This window comes from Chanodichthys erythropterus, chromosome 7, assembly GCF_024489055.1.
Source record: "Chanodichthys erythropterus isolate Z2021 chromosome 7, ASM2448905v1, whole genome shotgun sequence".
NCBI classification, from domain to species: domain Eukaryota; kingdom Metazoa; phylum Chordata; class Actinopteri; order Cypriniformes; family Xenocyprididae; genus Chanodichthys; species Chanodichthys erythropterus.
The window spans coordinates 33,016,029-33,033,449 of record NC_090227.1 but is presented as its reverse complement, the minus strand read 5'-3'; the positions used below and the strand labels follow the sequence as shown (position 1 = coordinate 33,033,449).

Here is a 17,421-nt window from a genome sequence, read left to right as displayed (position 1 = left end):
AACATATTGTAATTATGTACTGTAATACAACAGTTTTTATAATATATTGAAATATAATAATGAAACTTTTTCTGAACTATTCATCAGATCTGAGTTTTCCTGTATCTGAATGTCTGTAATTTTTTCTTTGTGACAGGCTTGAGTCCAGGAGACTCTGGCATTGTTCTGAAATGTCAAGTGTGTGGCTACTCTGCTGACACACCTGCCCTACTCCAGCAGCATGTCCACACTCACCTGGAAGTGAGGGTTCCTGCAGAGAGGAGCCCCACGCCTCGCCAGAGCAGTCCTACTTCCTCTGAGCACCAAGACCCGCAAGAGAGGGAGCTTGATGCCTCCGTGCCCCGACCTGACTCTTCCAGCCCAGGAGCCAATGGTAGCTCTGCCTCTCAAGGCTGCAGCCCCCTCAACCAACTCAACATCAAAGAGGAGCCACGTTCAGACTATGAAAACGATACAAAGGAAGAAGAACAGGTGGGCAGTCCTCAAGGCAATGCTGTGGAGGCAAGCTCATCTCAGTCTACTTCACCTAAGAGTCCTACGGTGGTGGCGGTTAAGACTGAACCGGCCAGTCCCACCCCAGGTTCCAGTCCCACACACCCTGAAACAGGGGGTTCGGTTCTATCTGGAGGGGCGATGTTCTTACCGCAGTACATGTTCAATTCTGAGGCTGCCATAATGCCACAAGCGTCTGAGATTCTGGCTAAGATGTCTGAAATGGTACACAGTAGGCTTAAACAGGGACAAGGACCAGCATCTGGACAGCAGAGCTTCTATCCACCAGGCTCTCCTGTCAGCGTTCAAAAAGGAGCCACTTGCTTTGAATGTGACATCACCTTCAACAACATCAACAACTTCTACGTCCACAAGAGGCTTTACTGCTCTAGCAGGCATCAGCAAGGAGAGGCAGCAGGCTTGATGAAGGAAGGGGCGGTCACTGCAGCTGCTCCTCCTGCTGCCCATGCTGCTTCACCCCAGGCCAGACCGGTCAGTCGTGCGGCTTCGGCCTCTCCTAGCTACCCCGACCCTGCAACTGGAGGCACAGCCTCTGAGCCCAAGTTGGTGGAGGTGAAAAGTGAGGATCCAGGGATGAAAGATGTCACCTGTTCGTCGTCCTCGGAGGGAGAGGGACCAGGGGGTGGGCAGGCCAGCGAGGGTAGCCAAAGTCCTAGTGGCTCCGCTGATGACACAGATGACGATCCCACTCGCACCTTCTGCCAGGCCTGCAATATCCGCTTCAGTCGTCACGATAACTACATTGTCCACAAGCGATTCTACTGCGCCTCGAGACATGATCCCTCCAACCAGCGACCCCATTCTGGCAAGACCGCCTTCCTTCCCCAACCTATCCGCACACGCAAGCGCAAGAAGATGTATGAGATCCACATGGCTCAAACCGAGGCTTTGGCTAATGCCACTGCTTTGCCAGCAGCAGCAAGTCTGGGGGTGAAACAAGAGGGCCCTTCCATTCCTCCATTGCCCCAAGTGTCCACCCCAACACAAAGCTCAAGTCCTGAGGGCGACGGACCCATCGACTTGAGTAAAAGACCCCGACTAAGGGAAAGCCAGAGTGGCAGCAGCATTCCCGCTCTGCCCCTTGCTGACTACCACAAGTGCACCGCCTGCAGCATTAGCTTCAACAGCATAGAGAATTACCTGGCCCACAAGACCTACTACTGTCCGGCAACTACCCTGCAACCGCACACTATGGAGCAGCTTAACCGGCTAAAGAGACCCGCTTCCACCTCACCGAAGAACCGAGCTTTGGACCTGCACCCTGAGGCCAAAGGGCTTCAGACAGGTAAAACTGCAGTGGTTGCGCATCCATCCACCTTGCTTGGCTCTGAAACTACCCCTCCACATGTGCAGGGAGCAAAGACCCCAAGCACCTCCCCAGTAGTGTGTCCCTACTGCCCTCCCAACAAACTGCTGACCTGTGATCTGATGGAGCATTTTAAAACGACTCATGGTCTGGTGCTCACACTACAGCAACATCTCGAGACTCAGTCTGCTGGAGTCAGTCCCAGTCCTAGCCTTAGCCCTCGGGAAGGAGCTCCTCTCACCCCTCCCAAACCAAGCCCTCGGCCCCGTAAGGACAGTGTGAATGGCCGGAGCATCAAGTTGGAAGCAACTTCTCCTTCCTCACCTGTACTTAATGGAAGTCCACTAGAACCCCAGTCTGTGGGGTCTGGTTCTCCAAAAACCGTACCCCCTGCCCTCTCCCCTACAGGAGTAACTGTGTCACCTGTGCCTGAAGCGCTAAGAGAAGTTGGGCAGCTAGGCCACACCCCATTACCCGCACTCTTCCCTGAAAAGGCGGTCCTTGCTATAAGCCATGCCCACACAACTCCATCCATGCCTAAAACACCCCTCGCCTCACCCCTGCAGAATGGGAACACACGCTACTGCCGGCTGTGTAACATCAAATTCAGCAGCCTTTCCACTTTCATTGCACACAAAAAATACTACTGTTCCTCTCACAGTGCCGAACATGTCAAGTGAGCCCTTTACCTAGTCAATTCTGCCATTCCTCTCATGCATAGAAGTGCCAATCACGGCACTACCCGACCTGATCTGGACAGAGCATGATAGCGGGACTGTTACTAGCCAGATACAGAGGTTTCCATGTCGACCATGTTATCTGGTGTTGTTACTATGGTAACTTATTACATGTTTTGGGTCAAGTTTTTATCACACTAAGAGATGAGACTACCTGCACACAGAATGTGCCCCACTGACCTATTCCCACATCCCTGCAGACTTCTCATTTCACCTCTGAGTTTAGAAATGTGCTGATGGAACGTAACCCTTTAATTAGCTTTGAAAATGTTGTTTAATCACTCCTATGTTTTTATGTTCCTTCTAATCAATGATGGCATTGTATATTTGTAAAAGATTGTTTGTCTGAGCCATTTTTGTTTTTTGTTCTAAATTGCTAATTTGAGGTAAACTCTGACCCCTAGTGGAGGTCTTTATAGAATCCAGTCTGCAGATTTTTGTCAATACACTGACTCAAAAAAATTGAGTATACAGCTGAGTAACCCAGTTGAAATTGGTGTCACCTGGTTACCAGTTCAAGATGAAAGAAAAATGTGAAGAAACTATTTATCATTTGAGTCCTTACGCATTTCATGCGAGTTAAATACTACCTAGTTTCTTTTTAAAGAAATACTTTTTGTTTTCATACTGTCAAAAGGAACCATTTCAGTCTTCAGTGTGATGTATTTTCTTGGTTCTTGCATATGGAAATGTGTCATATTTGACTTTATTGCATTGATCAATGGGACTTGGGAAGTAATTCTGTAAGTGTTTGTCTAGTACGGGAGAAGACGGCACATGCTATACTGTCTCAGTATTTGGTCATGGCTCCCAGACAGACATTTTCCATCAGATGGATGTGCATTTCGGATCTAAGGACTGTCGAAGGGTTTTAGGGTTTGGATTTCGAACAGCGTAAGATGTTTGTTCTGTCTCTAGTCACCAGCTCACCTTGTCTTTGTACCTTCACTGCTTCAAATCCAAAACCCTTTTGACCTGCTGAAAAAGTGCCATCTGTACTCTACACAAACTGTCATGGACATGCAAAGAAAAGCATGTTTGTTTGGTCTTTTTTTCTTTTTCTTTTAACCTTGAAATGAAGAATAGCATAGAAAAGATTCATATCAATGTCTTGCACACTCACTGTTGAATAATGTTGAAGGCCACTGAAAGCAAGAGAATTCGAAACTGACTCATTGCTCGTATTGCTTCTTTCTTAAACTGGCAACGCAGCGTCACTCTTGTCCCCTCATTTGCGCTGTTTCTCTTTCAATTTTACATTCTCAATGATGACTCATTGACGTTTTATGCTCCTACATGTGCGTGTATGTTGAAAAAAAACAGCGTCATGCAATCTGTCCTCCTACGCAGGCTACCTTGGCAAAGCCTTAACAAAGACTCTCGTCACTATGTCTGATACAACGGGTCACTTATGTCAACGATGCTCGTCACTCTCCCCCACTAAGTGGACTTTGTGTATGTTACAAGTGGTGTTTTCCCATTTCCTGTGTTACAAGAAAACAACCTCAGTCATCTCTGTGGTAAGAACAGGAACACGCAAAACTGCGTGCAAATGAGAAAAGTTTAAATTTCTCTCTGCTGTTGTGGTTTGAAACGGTGCTGCAACCGTCATGAACACATACAGGGGCGTTTACAATTGCATTGTTTTATCATTTAGCGACTGTCGCAAGTCCAAAAGACCAGTGCTGAAAACTTTTGACCTTTCCAGATCCCTTTTCTATTGCACTGTGTTGTACAAAAATGCTGAATGTTTTAGTTTTAGAAGCTTTTTTGTATGTATTTATGTTTTTACAGCACTTTTTCTTGTTCAAACCTATCCCCGAAGGACTTACTCGTGATTTAGAACATTCTAACACAAGTGAAAGGTAATTAAAATACTTTGTGAATAATTAAAAATGTTGATGGAAAAAGAATGAATGTCAACCTTTTTCTTTGGGTTTGTTTTGATTGATTTTTTTTTATTTTATTTTTATTTTTTTCAGCTACAAAAAGTTCCACTACACACTTGTCCAAACTATGCATGGGAAATAAAGAGTCCAGAAGGACATTCAAAGTGCAAGAGAACTTGTCATACTCTTCTCTCTCCAAGTAGTTTGTATACTGTGATGCAACACACGTTCTGCATTGTGGGAACTTTGCATATTATTTTTTATAAGATTTGTTTATTTTTCCCTTTGGCGTAACCGTTTGACGCAATGTTTATATTGGTGGCATATTTTACTTTTATGTGTGTGAGAACAAATATTCAAAGGGAAAGTTCAATCAAAAATGAAAATTAGGCCATTTATTAAGCAGTGTGTTTTTCTTTGTTCAGTGAAACACAAAAGAAAATATTTTTTTAGAAGAACATTCAGACTACACTTACATCCTGTGCCTTCCCTATTCAACTTATGGGAAACGTACCATTTTTTCCGTAATTTGAATTTGGAAGGTGGTCTGGCGGAAGCTAGATATTTTACTTCATTACTTGTTAATTTTTTTTTTTTTTTTATACAAACACATCACTTAACTTCAGAAGGCCTTTATTAACTCCCGGAGCCGTGTGGAGTACGTTTATGATGAATGGATGTGGATGAGGACACTTTCTTCAGCTCATACTCGTTGATCCTGCTCACTGCCATTGTAAAGCTTGGATGCGTCAGGATATCTAATATATCTCCGATTGTGTTCATCAGAAAGAAGAAAGTCATATACACCTAGGATGGCTTGAGAGTAAAGCTTGGGGTAATTTTCATTTGAAAGTGAAATAATCCTTTAATGTGTAAGCTTTAGACAAAAATTTTAGTCATGTTAACTGACTATCTTGCCTTTTGCGGTGCTTTATTGTGTTTTTTAGAACTTTGCAATGCAAAAATCTCAATCCACTTTTGTTGCATGGAAAATAAGCATGAATATATAAAAAAATCAGTTTGGGCAAACTTCAGGCCTTTGAAAAATTTTAAATGAGTGCTTTTTATATGCAACTCTTTGGCCATTATTATAGTGGTTTTTTCAAGCCTTCTTGATTTATAAAAGTACTGCTCATGCAGCCATTCCAGAAGCAACATGCTTTTACAATACACATGTTAAACCCAAGCTGTAATTATCTTAAAGTGAAGCTTTCTTGCCTTAAGAATCAAGGCTATTCCGCCCGCTCTTTAAAAGGACTGCTGGATGCCTGTACCTGTGGATTAATCTTCATTGTGAAAAAAAGAGTGAGAATAACATTTACCTGTGTCATCTTGACATCAATTTTAAGGCTCTGCTTTTATTTTGTCATCAATTGAGCATATAAGATATCACTTGTTGGTGAAGCTATGTGGAGAAAGAAAGACAGGCATTTGTTTCACAAACAGTCATCAAGATGAGGTTTGGGGAATAAACTGTTTCTTTAACTTGTGTCTTGCGGGAGCCAAGTGCAATTTTACCTTTCAGTTTTCATGGTCATTATGAATGATATTTAATGAAAAGGTTTTGTTGAATAGTATTTAGATGGGTAAAATCCATTTGGTATTTTAATGGATATAATGCATCACAAATTGTGGAGTTGGGTTCGTAAATGTTCCATTTTTGCATAATGGTGCACAGTTCCTGTAGGAATCGAGTTATTTAGCATATTCCTGACTTGCCGAGGCAGGGAGGTCAGAAGACAAGAACTCGTCCTTGACTAAAACTCCTCTCCATTTTCTTGAATGTCCAATAAGGCTTTATTATTTATAATCCACATAAGTAGTTTACTTTATAATCATACATTCTTGAATGTTAAAGGGTTAGTTCACCAAAAAAAAGTAATTCTGTCATTAATTACTCACCCTCATGTCGTTCTACACCCGTAAGACCTTCGTTTATCTTCAGAACACAAATTAAGATGTGTTCAGTGAGGCCTGCATTTCCAGCAAGATAAAAAACACATTCAAATGTCCAGAAAGGTACTAAAAACATATTTAAAACAGTTAATGTGACTACAGTGGTTCAACCTTAATATTAGAAAGCGACAAGAATACTTTTTGTGCACCAAAAAACAACAAAAAAAAGAATAGCGACTTTATTCAAGTGATCTAGTGATGGCTGATTCAAAACACTGTTTCATGAAGCTTCAAAGCTTTACGAATCTTTTGTTTCAAATCAGTGGTTTGGAGCGCCAAAGTCACATGATTTCAGTAAACGAGGCTTTGTTACATCATAAGTGTTTTGAAATTTCAATGGTTCATGTGACTTTGGCAGTTTGATACGCACTCCAAACCACTGAATCAAAACAAAAGATTCGTAAACTTTCAAAGCTTCATAAAGCAGTGTTTTGAAATCACCCATCACTAGATATTGTTGAATAAAGTTGCTATTTTGTTTTTGTTTCTTTTTTTGGCACACAAAAAATATTCTTGTTGCTTTATAACATTAATGTTGAACCACTGTACTCACATTAACTATTTTAAAGGTGCCCTTGACTCAAAAATTGAATTTACCCTGGCATAGCTAAATAACAAGAGTTCAGTACATGGAAAAGACATACAGTGAGTCTCAAACTCCATTGTTTCCTCCTTATATAAATCCCATTTGTTTAAACGACCTCCGAAGAACAGGCGAATCTCAACATAACACCGACTGTTACGTAACAGTCGGGGTGTACGCCCCAATATTTGCATATGCCAGCCCACGTTCCCAACAATTATCAAAGGCATTACACAAGGGCAGCCAGTTAACTATGGAGGACCAAACCTGCAGAAATTAAAAATGAATAAATGAATAAATAAATGAATGAATAAATATATAGATTAATAAATAGATAAATAGGTAAATAAATGTGATAATAGGAAAATAAATTAATGAATAAGTGACAATAAAATAAATATAATTCATTTTTAATAAAATTCATTTTTTAAATTTTCCCCCCTTAATTTATTATTTTCTGCGTTTATACATTGTTACATTTTTAAAACTTTTTTTAAATTTATTTTTATATTTATATATTATTTTTACATTTATTTATGTATGTATGCATTCATTTATTTTTAGATTTATTTATTCCCACATGTATTTATTTTTAGATTTATTTATTTATTGATTCATTTATTTTAACATGGAAATGAGGAAGGCGGTCCTTCTGTAGCTTCATTGCATTATTGGTTAAGAGCTCACGAGCAGAATCGTCAGGCCAGCTAAACGATAGAGATCGGAGTTTGCAACGAAAATGGCGGCAGCCGTAGAGTTGTAAGTTATTTTCACCTACTGTTATTCGCGTTATTCCGAAATATGTAAGCTATTTTCCAGAAATAAAAACACAAAGCTGAAGCTACTTATGTGATCCCCCACAGCATCATCGTCATCGAGTCTGGAACCGTCGACGTCAGACGCTAGGGTGAGTCAGACACTCAGTGGACGATTGGTTAGATTATTAATAGCTATAACTTTAGCAAAATGACAAATAACATTAATGCAGTAAATGTTTTAAATTGGGAGCACGGAGAAAACTTAATACGACGATCAGATGGTCTCATATCGACATTGTTAACGTGGATATAGACGATATGAAGAAGTGGCCAGAGGAAACCATGGGACTGTCAGGAGTTGATGGAGCAGCATGTAAAGGGTGTAGGTGAAGAAGACTGGAATTATTTTAAATCAGCTTTGTAAAACAAGAGATAACTTTGTGATTTGTTTTAGAAAATGTATCATTTAATACAAGTTGTATAAAATCAGTTGTAAGAGTGTTTGTTGTTATCAGGAAGCTAGAGAACTTTTACTGACCTTCATGTAATGTTTCACCATTTAATTTTCATATGCAATAAACCAAGATGGAATTTATTTGCAAACTTGACATGACTTATTCCATTTAAATCAGTAGACTTCATTCCTTCCAGTTTTAAGGGGAATCTACAGAGCTTACATTATATGGTTTTATAAGAAATTACTGACAGCTAACATCTGGCCACATTGTAAAGATTAAAACAAAACTTCACAAAAGATAACATTATCATATTGTAAAGGTTTATAGAAACAGATAAGTAACATAGTAAAGGTTTATAAAAAATAACTACATACACTATTTACACTGATTAGTTAAATCAAAACTACAGCACAGACAGAAGTGGAACGCACCTACAAATCAACACTTATTCCTCCTATACATCAGAAATTATGTTGCTTAGGTTACACAGGACAAATTCTCTAAATGATCAATTTTAGGGGTGAGTTTAATTGGAACTGTTTTAAGAAAGGATTTTGAAGTTTTTCAGTCATATGACCACTTGGCGATGGTGATTTCTTCAGAGAGTCTCTCTTGGTGAATGATGCTGGAATGACAAGTTTCACCTTCCTTTCATAGTGGAAATCGGTAATGGTGAAGCCTCTGTCTGCATTTACTTCAGCGCCTGGACAAAGGTATTCCAGGAACTCAAAATTTGCAGTTATGAATTTATCACAACACCAGGATTTGAAACACCAAACCTTTAAGCAAGATCACCCTGCAATAAATTAAGACACAGCTTCATCAGTAATCAGGAGCTGATCCCAAGTGTGTAGCTGGAAGCTGTTGGTGTATGTCTTGGTAAGGTGCTCGGCGACTGAATGAAACGCATCCGATGTCAACCCTGTGTGCTGGCAAAGATGGTTGTTTCTCAGCAGGATTGTGTACAATGGCGCTGGCTCAACGCATTGCATTCTCATATCAGATGTAGGTGGCTTCAGGTTGAGATGCGATTTTGATGTGTAGATGTGGTCAGAGACAGATGGATCCTCCTATTGTGTTTCTGCATCACAGTTCAGGGCATGTGGATGTGAGCATCTTCACTGTTGTCTACATCACTGACGCTCATCGATGCATCTGTGGAAATAGTATAACCAAACACATTTTTACATTAGTAATAATACATCATGAGAATGAATATCCAATGCCACTCATACTTGAACAGAACAGTGTGAGAGAGAGATGCATTAAAAACGAGACAGTATATACACAATCTCTAACTCTAGTGTTGATACGTACATCAATATCAATTTGAGAGATGTTGCTAGATTGCCTGCTATCATCTGCAATCTCTGTAATTTACAGGAATAATGTAAGATACTGTAAGACTATTGTACCATAGTACTACAGTAAATGTACTATCGTATATGTGAAATATACAGGTGACAATGGTAATAGTGCAAGATTCATTGTGTTTTGTGAATATTACTGATCTCAAATTCATAGAACGGACTTCACAAATCTATGGTTAGGTTAACAAGCACATGGCTAGCTAAATTAGCTTACCTGAATCTGACAACCTGTTCAGCATCTGGCGTGACTTCTTCACGGGAACATCGTAGCCGAGACATTTCTCGGGTAAGGGTGTTCGTCAGTCAGCTTCCCGTCCATGAAATGTGGGCACTTCAAGTTTAGCGCCTTCAGCCATTGCCTCAGGTGCTCCTCCTCGTCTTAAGGCGGTGGGTGTTGAATTGTAAAGTGCAGCGCAACACTCCGACCGCTTAATATAATCTACCGTTACAGTTATAGGATTACGGCTAGAGACTAGCATTAGGTCCCTATCAACCATAAGTAAGATAACTAAACGAACGCAATGGTGTCACCCTTGTTGTCGTCAAAATAACGCGCGAGAGCTACAACCTGTCACTACACAGCCAGAGTAATCGAGCAAGCGCTTCAATCAATGATGAACCAATGGTAAGCAAGACCAACCCACCTAATTATCATACATGACAAAGAAATGTAAAAATAAATATGAAGATAAATTTAAAAAGTTGAAATAAATAAATGTTACAATAAATAAATCTGGAAATAAATACATATTGGAATAAATAAATATAAAAATAAATGAATGCATAAAATAAGTAAATATAAAATAAATGGAAAAAATAAATAAAATAAATAAATAAAATTAGAAATAATTAAAACATAAAAGCAGAAAATAATAAATTAAGGGGGGGGAAATGAATTTTATTAAAAATGAATATTTATTTTATCATGTTGTTTATTCACTAATTTATTTTCCTATTATCACATTATTTATCTATTTATTAATTTATATATTCATTCATTTATTTATTCATTTATTCATTTTTAATTTCTGCAGGTTTGGTCCTCCATAGTTAACGTCTGGATCTGCACACAGCCGAATCATCAGACTAGGTAAGCAAGAATAACAGCGAAAAATGGCAGATGGAGCAATAATAACTGACATGATCCATGATAGCATGATATTTTTAGTGATATTTGTAAATTGTCTTTCTAAATGTTTCGTTAGCATGTTGATAATGTACTGTTAAATGTGGTTAAAGTTACCATCATTTCTTACTGTATTCACGGAGACAAGACTGTCGTTATTTTCATTTTTTAAACACTTGCAGTCTGTATAATGTATAAACACAACTTCATTCTTTATAAATCTCTCCAACAGTGTAGAATTAGCCGTTAGCCACGGAGCCCAGCCTCAGATTCACTCAGAATTAAACTTTTAACATCAAAATAAATACTTTACTCACATAATTCGAAGCATGCATACAGCATGCATGACGAACATCTTGTAAAGATCCATTTGAGGGTTATATTAGCTGTGTGAATTTTGTAAATGCGCTGTAATATAGTTGACAGCTCGTGTGGCAGGAAGCTCGCGTCTTAAAGGGGCGGCGTCGAGTGAAATCAGTGCATAGTTAATGGTGCCCCAAAATAGGCAGTTAAAAAAATTAACTATTTTGAGCTGAAACTTCACAGACACATTCAGGAGACACCTTAGACTTATATTACATCTTGTAAAAAAACGTTCGTGGGCACCTTTAAATATGTTTTTAGTGCCTTTTTGGGCGTTTGAAAGTGGTAATTATCTGAGGCCTCACTGAGCCATCGGATTTTATCAAAAATATCTTAATTTGTGTTCCAAAGATGAACAAAGGTCTTACAGGTGTGGAATGACATGAGGGTGAGTAATTAATGACAACATTTTCAATATAGGGGTGAATTAATTTTCACCAACTGAAGTCTCAAGGGTAACCCATATGAGCATGAAATCTTTATTGCACTCTAAAATTATTCATTCAACCAGTTTTAACTGCATTTACATGCTGATAAAATATACTGAACTTGATTCATCTGTAGTCAAGTATGTCCAATAAAACAGAATAAAAGGGGTTAGAGAATAATGACCCAGAGAGGTCTCCTCTTTAGGAGCAAATTACAAAGAACCTGACGTGTTTTTCCTTGTAGCAGTGCTTTTAAATCTCATTTAACATTCAGTTAACGTATTCACCATTTATCGTAGTTCTGACCCCTATAGATCTCTTTTGGAAAGGAGACAAAGAGTGAAAACAGAGTCTGTCTGTGCAAAATAAACCAGTCAATAAAGAAATATGAAAACAAAGCTCACCTGTTGTGCAAGAATGCAATTTAGCACAGCATGTAACAGACAGTGATGGTTCTAATCAAGTGGGACATGTAATCAAGTGCATGTTTATGAAGGTCAGATTACCATTAGGTGGTCATAATTCATGCTTTTTTTTGTATCTGACAGTGCTTGTTTGGGTTATTTTTTTTTCTTTTTAGTTGTTTGAATGCTGTAAAATGGCACAGCCTTTAGTGTGACATCTGGCAATGCAGATAAAGTCAATGAATGCAATTTCAGATGCTATGTATTCTTGAGTCGGTTTTGAATGGCTTTTCAATCACGTGTCGTGACATCGCTGTACCTGAAGTACCCAAAGCTGTCCACTTTGGCATCCCCAATACACATCAAGTGTCAGATCTTCGACAACCTCCCCTGGCCTTGGCTGAGCTCATCTGTGAAAATGCTTTGGCACCACTTTATTTCATCAGTGTTTTTCATTTTAGGGCTGACGGCAATAGTGAAGATGAATAATCATATCTAAGCCCATGGAAATGCTCTTCATATGTTGTTTCAGCCTGTTTAACAATAAAAAAACAACAACAAAAGATCATAATCCAGCCTTTCTTGCACCATTTTATTTACACACTCATTCTCTAGTCCTTCTGGGCAGGAAGTTTAGTGATAGGGTCAGTGACCTTTGTTTATTTTCAGTAATCAGATACTTGAACTATTCCTCTCATTTTCTTTATTAACTTCCCTTTTCTCCACAGGAGAACGACACATCTGACACAAAGGCAAAGAAAGAATAGGGATGAGTATGTTTGAAGATCAGAGCTTGTAGATCTCTAGATAAAAGATAAATTATCACACAGTGTTGGGAAGTAACTAAAAGTAGCAATGCAATAAACCTAACAGCATTTATCAGCAGCATGACGGTTGGTCAGCTGCACTGAAAACGCATTAGAGTTGTCAGCAACAAGCTTTCCAGCTAATTGCATGTCTAGCAAACAATAAATCGTCATTTGTCACTTTATATTGTACACGTCGAGTGAACTGACACAGCTCGACTGCACTTTCTTGATACTGGAAAGACTGATTCATTTTATTGGTCAGTTTGGACAATTCATTTAAAGGTGCAATGTGTAAAATTTGGGTGATATAATATACATAAATATGTTTTCAGTGGTGTATAAAGACCTTACATAGTGAACCGTTGTGTTTTTATTACCTTAGAATAAGCCATTTCTATGTACATACACCGTGGGTCTCCTTACATGTTAAGACGCCATTATGCACCATTGGTTCAACAAAAAAACAAAAAAAAATACATTCTACAGCAGCCCTAAACGGACAGACACTCTAAAGAGTGTGTTTCGTCACTATGTTGTTGTTCTTCTAAATTGTTCATGTTTTTAGAGGCAGCTTACATCGTCACTATGTTGAATACGCACAAAGTAGAAGTAGTAGTTGTAGTCGTCTGGTTTATTAGAAGCAGAGACCGTTCTTTGTTAGAAGTAAGAAGAAACCTCATTGTTTGACTAACTAACGCACTCTCAGACAACGACATCTTTGTCTTGTGTCAGCCAGACGGCCACCATAGCTTCTCTATTTTGCTTTGTGAGCGCTGTTGTTTGCAGTTCGCAACCTCACTGCTAGATGGCGCTAACGTTTGCACACTGCACCTTAGTTAACCTTAAAGTGTTAGCTAGTTCACCCAAAAATGAAAATTCATCATTTACTCACCCTCATGGTGTTCCAAACCTGTAAGACTTTCGTTTAACTTTGGAACACAAATGAAGATCTTTTTTAATGAAATCTGAGAGATTTCTGTTTCTCCATTGACAGTCTACACAACTACCACTTTGATACTACAAAATGTTTATAAAGAGATTGTAAAACTAACCCATATGAATTGAGCAGTTTAGTCCAAATTTTCTGAAGAGACACGATTGTTTTATATGATGAACCGATTGAACTTAGGCTTTTATTTACATATAAACATTCATTAACTCACACAACAGATGGTAAACAGAAGCTCAGCATGTTTTCTTTGACGTGTGAGAACCAATGAGGTTCATTCTTGTGTGTTACGCAGCATGTTTGAGCTTCCGCAAGAACCAATGAGGTTTGTTCTCACGTGTCAAGCGGTTTCAGCTGAGCTTCTGTTAATGTCCTCTGATATATGTGAATAAAACCCTAAATTCAGTCTATTCATCATATAAAGCAATCGAGTCTCTTCAGAAAATTTGGACTGTTTTACAATCTCTTCATGAACATTTGTCAATGGAGTGACAAAAATCTCTCAGATTTCATTAAAAATATCTTCATTTGTGTTTCGAAGATGAATGAAAGTCTTACAGGTTTGGAACCACATGAAGGTCAGTAAATGATGACAGAAATGTCCTTTTTGGGGTGAACTATCCCTTTAAATGAAATGGTTCAAAGAACAATTCATTGAGCAGTGACGATTGCGTGACATTTTACACTCTAGAAAGTAAAACATTGGTTCAACAAAAAAAATAAAAAATAATAATAATAATATATATATATATATATGTGTGTGTGTGTGTTAACATTTTCCACTAGAATTTTTAACTTAAGCCAATTGGGACAATTACATTAATTCAAAGCAATATTTTGCGTTTATCCAACATAATGTTTTAAGTAAGATGAAGATGTTTTTTTGCCACAATAAAAACACAAAATTTCTAAGTAACATGAACTTAATAATTGTCAACATGAATTCAACTATTTAAGTTGATCCAACATAATGTTTTAAGTAAGGTGAAGACGCATTTTGGACAAAAACGCATTTCTAAATAACATGAACTTACCAAGCACTGCTTGTCACCATGATGGTAACTCTCCAAAAACCCACATTAACAGAAACTCTTCTAAATTAGCATAACAAAACACTAATTACTGCTAAATCTCCCTTACCATTAATCTTGTGCAAAAAACATTATAATAACACTTAATTTTAGCATTTACTCTCCCTTTCAAGTGCCATGGGCAAAGCATGATGGGAAATATAAATCCCAGCCTAGTTTCACATAACTTAAGTTCGTCTAAATTAAAAGAAGTGTACAACTCAAAACAATGAAACACGTTAACACGTCATCAGATTGTATTTTACATTAACAGAACTTAAAATTAAATACATTTTTGATTAACTAAAAATGTTTAACTATGACAAGTCATGATAGTATATCGAATCAATAGGCATAATTTGTGTGTCATCCAAGATCAATAAAATAACAATTACATGTAAAAAGTCTAACAGCATTTCAGAACTTGATTTTTTATTTCACAACAATATATATATTTAAGTAATGACTAAAGGTCCCCTGAATTAGTTTTTAGAGTGTACGTATTCTCTCGTCATGCCAAATTATACTGTTATAGAATCATTTTAGAATCAATATAATATTTAATTAAATTTATGTCAGTGTAAACAAAGTCCTTTTCAATGATCTTTAATGTAAATTGATTTGCCTAATTGAGATGATCATTTTTGTGTCCCAGATAAATATCCACTGCAATGCTCTGATTGCAAAAAACTAAATGTAAATGTTAGCTACTTTGTGTTAGTAGCTTGTAGTGTAAAGACTATATATTTCAAAAGTGTAGTTGAATGTAAAACTACTTTAAATTATGAGGAGCTTGTAGCTTGATTGCTGCAGTTTGAAAGTAACTTCTCCAATTTTCTAAATGTATTTACGAATGCTGTAAATATTATATATTATGTTTTTCTTAATTTATTTTTAAATGATGGTACATGAATGTGTGTGCAAAAATACTTTGAAGGTGGTTTTATTTGTAACAATGAATCATCAGAGATGTAGAACTCTGAAAAGTTCATAAATCATCGCTGAGATGATTATTTGGTATTCTGAGAAGATAGGGAGTAGGTGCTAAACACTGTCGTGAGGTAGACTAATAGTTATGGTTTTAAGACACACCATACTAAAGTGTCAATATAATCAGCTGCTTAACAACAATCCTAATGAGCTGTTCTTTATCAGAGTCACATAACTGGCGATCCTTTCTTGTGAATGCTTTCAAGCAGCATTCCGACAACGTGCAAAGAGCTGTTATAATGAGATGCCCAGGTTCTGAACATTAAGGATAAATATGTTATACTACAAAAGTGTTATCAGCTCCTCAGGTGTCTTACCCCTCGACATTGATGAACTGAGCACCACACCAGGAGTGATCTGAATGTATTGTCTTCATGGTTATGACCTCTCTCCTTGTTATCTAATCTTTCTTCTGTTCTAGATGTATTCTCTGCAGGCAGACATAAAAGTCCATGTCTATTAGTGATGCAGATATATGCTTTAGACGAGAGACTGCACATTCTGCAGGAGAGGTGAATAGGCCTTTCTTTCAAACATCTTACAGTGTTGGTTTTAATGATGGGCTCCTCGGGAGCCACTATCCAGAGCAGATGATTAATCTCTTAGAAAAAGATACAACCATTCATTTATAGACCCCCAGAAGTACACGATTTGATAGGCCAAACCTTGACCCCTAGGTCTCACAGTGATTGACAAAGTGAAAAAGAAGAGGTAAAATCAAATGCAATTATATAAGAAATATTGTGTTCAAACAGATATTGGCAAGATCAAGGTGTCTGACCCCCATCTGGGGCATTTGTGAGTCACTCTTTCCTCACAGCATCTCTCATTAGTCCAACATACGCTTCTGAGAGCACCTCTGACTCACTCAGCCAGAGATCTTTTATTGTCGCACTAAGATCATTCCAGTCCTTTATCGGCATGTGATAATGTCTTTAGGTATTGTACAGGAGCTGTAGCTAAGTTAACAGAGCTCAAGTTTAAGTACAACTTATATTCACAATTATGCATTTAGCAGATGATTTTATTCAAAGCAACTTACAGTAGAGAAATATATGGAATTTGTCACGGATGCAATGATAGAATGCCAAGAGCGTTTTCTGCAAAAAAACTTTTCAAATAACAGAAAAGTATTGAGAAAAGACTGTTAGAGAAACCATGTGGACAGAATACTTTGACAATAATTTCACTTCATCAGAAAGGTGATACATATTTATTAAAAGGAAGAAATATCACAGCATAGCAGGCTGAACAGAACGTGAAAGTGAAACTTCATTGACAATTCTAGTTGAAACCTTCAACCTGCTATAGGTGTCTTCATGATTTGCTATTTATTAAATAGATTATCTGACATGTTTCTGTTTCATCTGCATAGTAACCAATTTTACAGTTACATTTTAATGAGTTATATTGATTTTCATTCGTCCATCCATTGGTTCATCCATCCATCCATCCATCCATCTGCACTTTGTTTGGTTTTTGTTGTGTTTAAGCTGGTTTAGATGGCCTCCTATCCTGGCTTATTTGGTGTGTGTGTGTATTGACATTAAAACATCATGATTTCACTGTAATGTAGCTCCTTGTCTTGCTCTCATTTTATGTTCAACCCTTTATACTGTGATTTTCTCCCAATATTATATAATATATATTCTAAGCACCTTTTTGATGTCACATTTTAAGGAGTGATATTGTTCAAAAAAAATGTTGGCCAT

General features: G+C 37.8%; 1 protein-coding gene across 5 annotated transcripts in view; it reads left to right on the top strand.

The window, feature by feature from the left end:
• Positions 1-16,411, top strand: part of zfpm1 (zinc finger protein, FOG family member 1) — a 101,141-nt gene extending 84,730 nt beyond the window's left edge. For 3 of the 5 annotated variants that reach the window (XM_067390275.1, XM_067390276.1, XM_067390277.1), the window contains one exon: positions 137-5,777. In XM_067390275.1, the coding sequence (XP_067246376.1) occupies positions 137-2,499 (2,363 nt within the window). In that variant the 3' untranslated portion in view covers positions 2,500-5,777. Of the gene's footprint in view, positions 1-136; positions 5,778-16,130 lie in introns of those variants that run through there. The other 2 variants (XR_010895522.1, XR_010895521.1) reach the window with 2 other exon arrangements.
• The last annotated feature ends 1,010 nt before the right edge of the window (positions 16,412-17,421 follow it).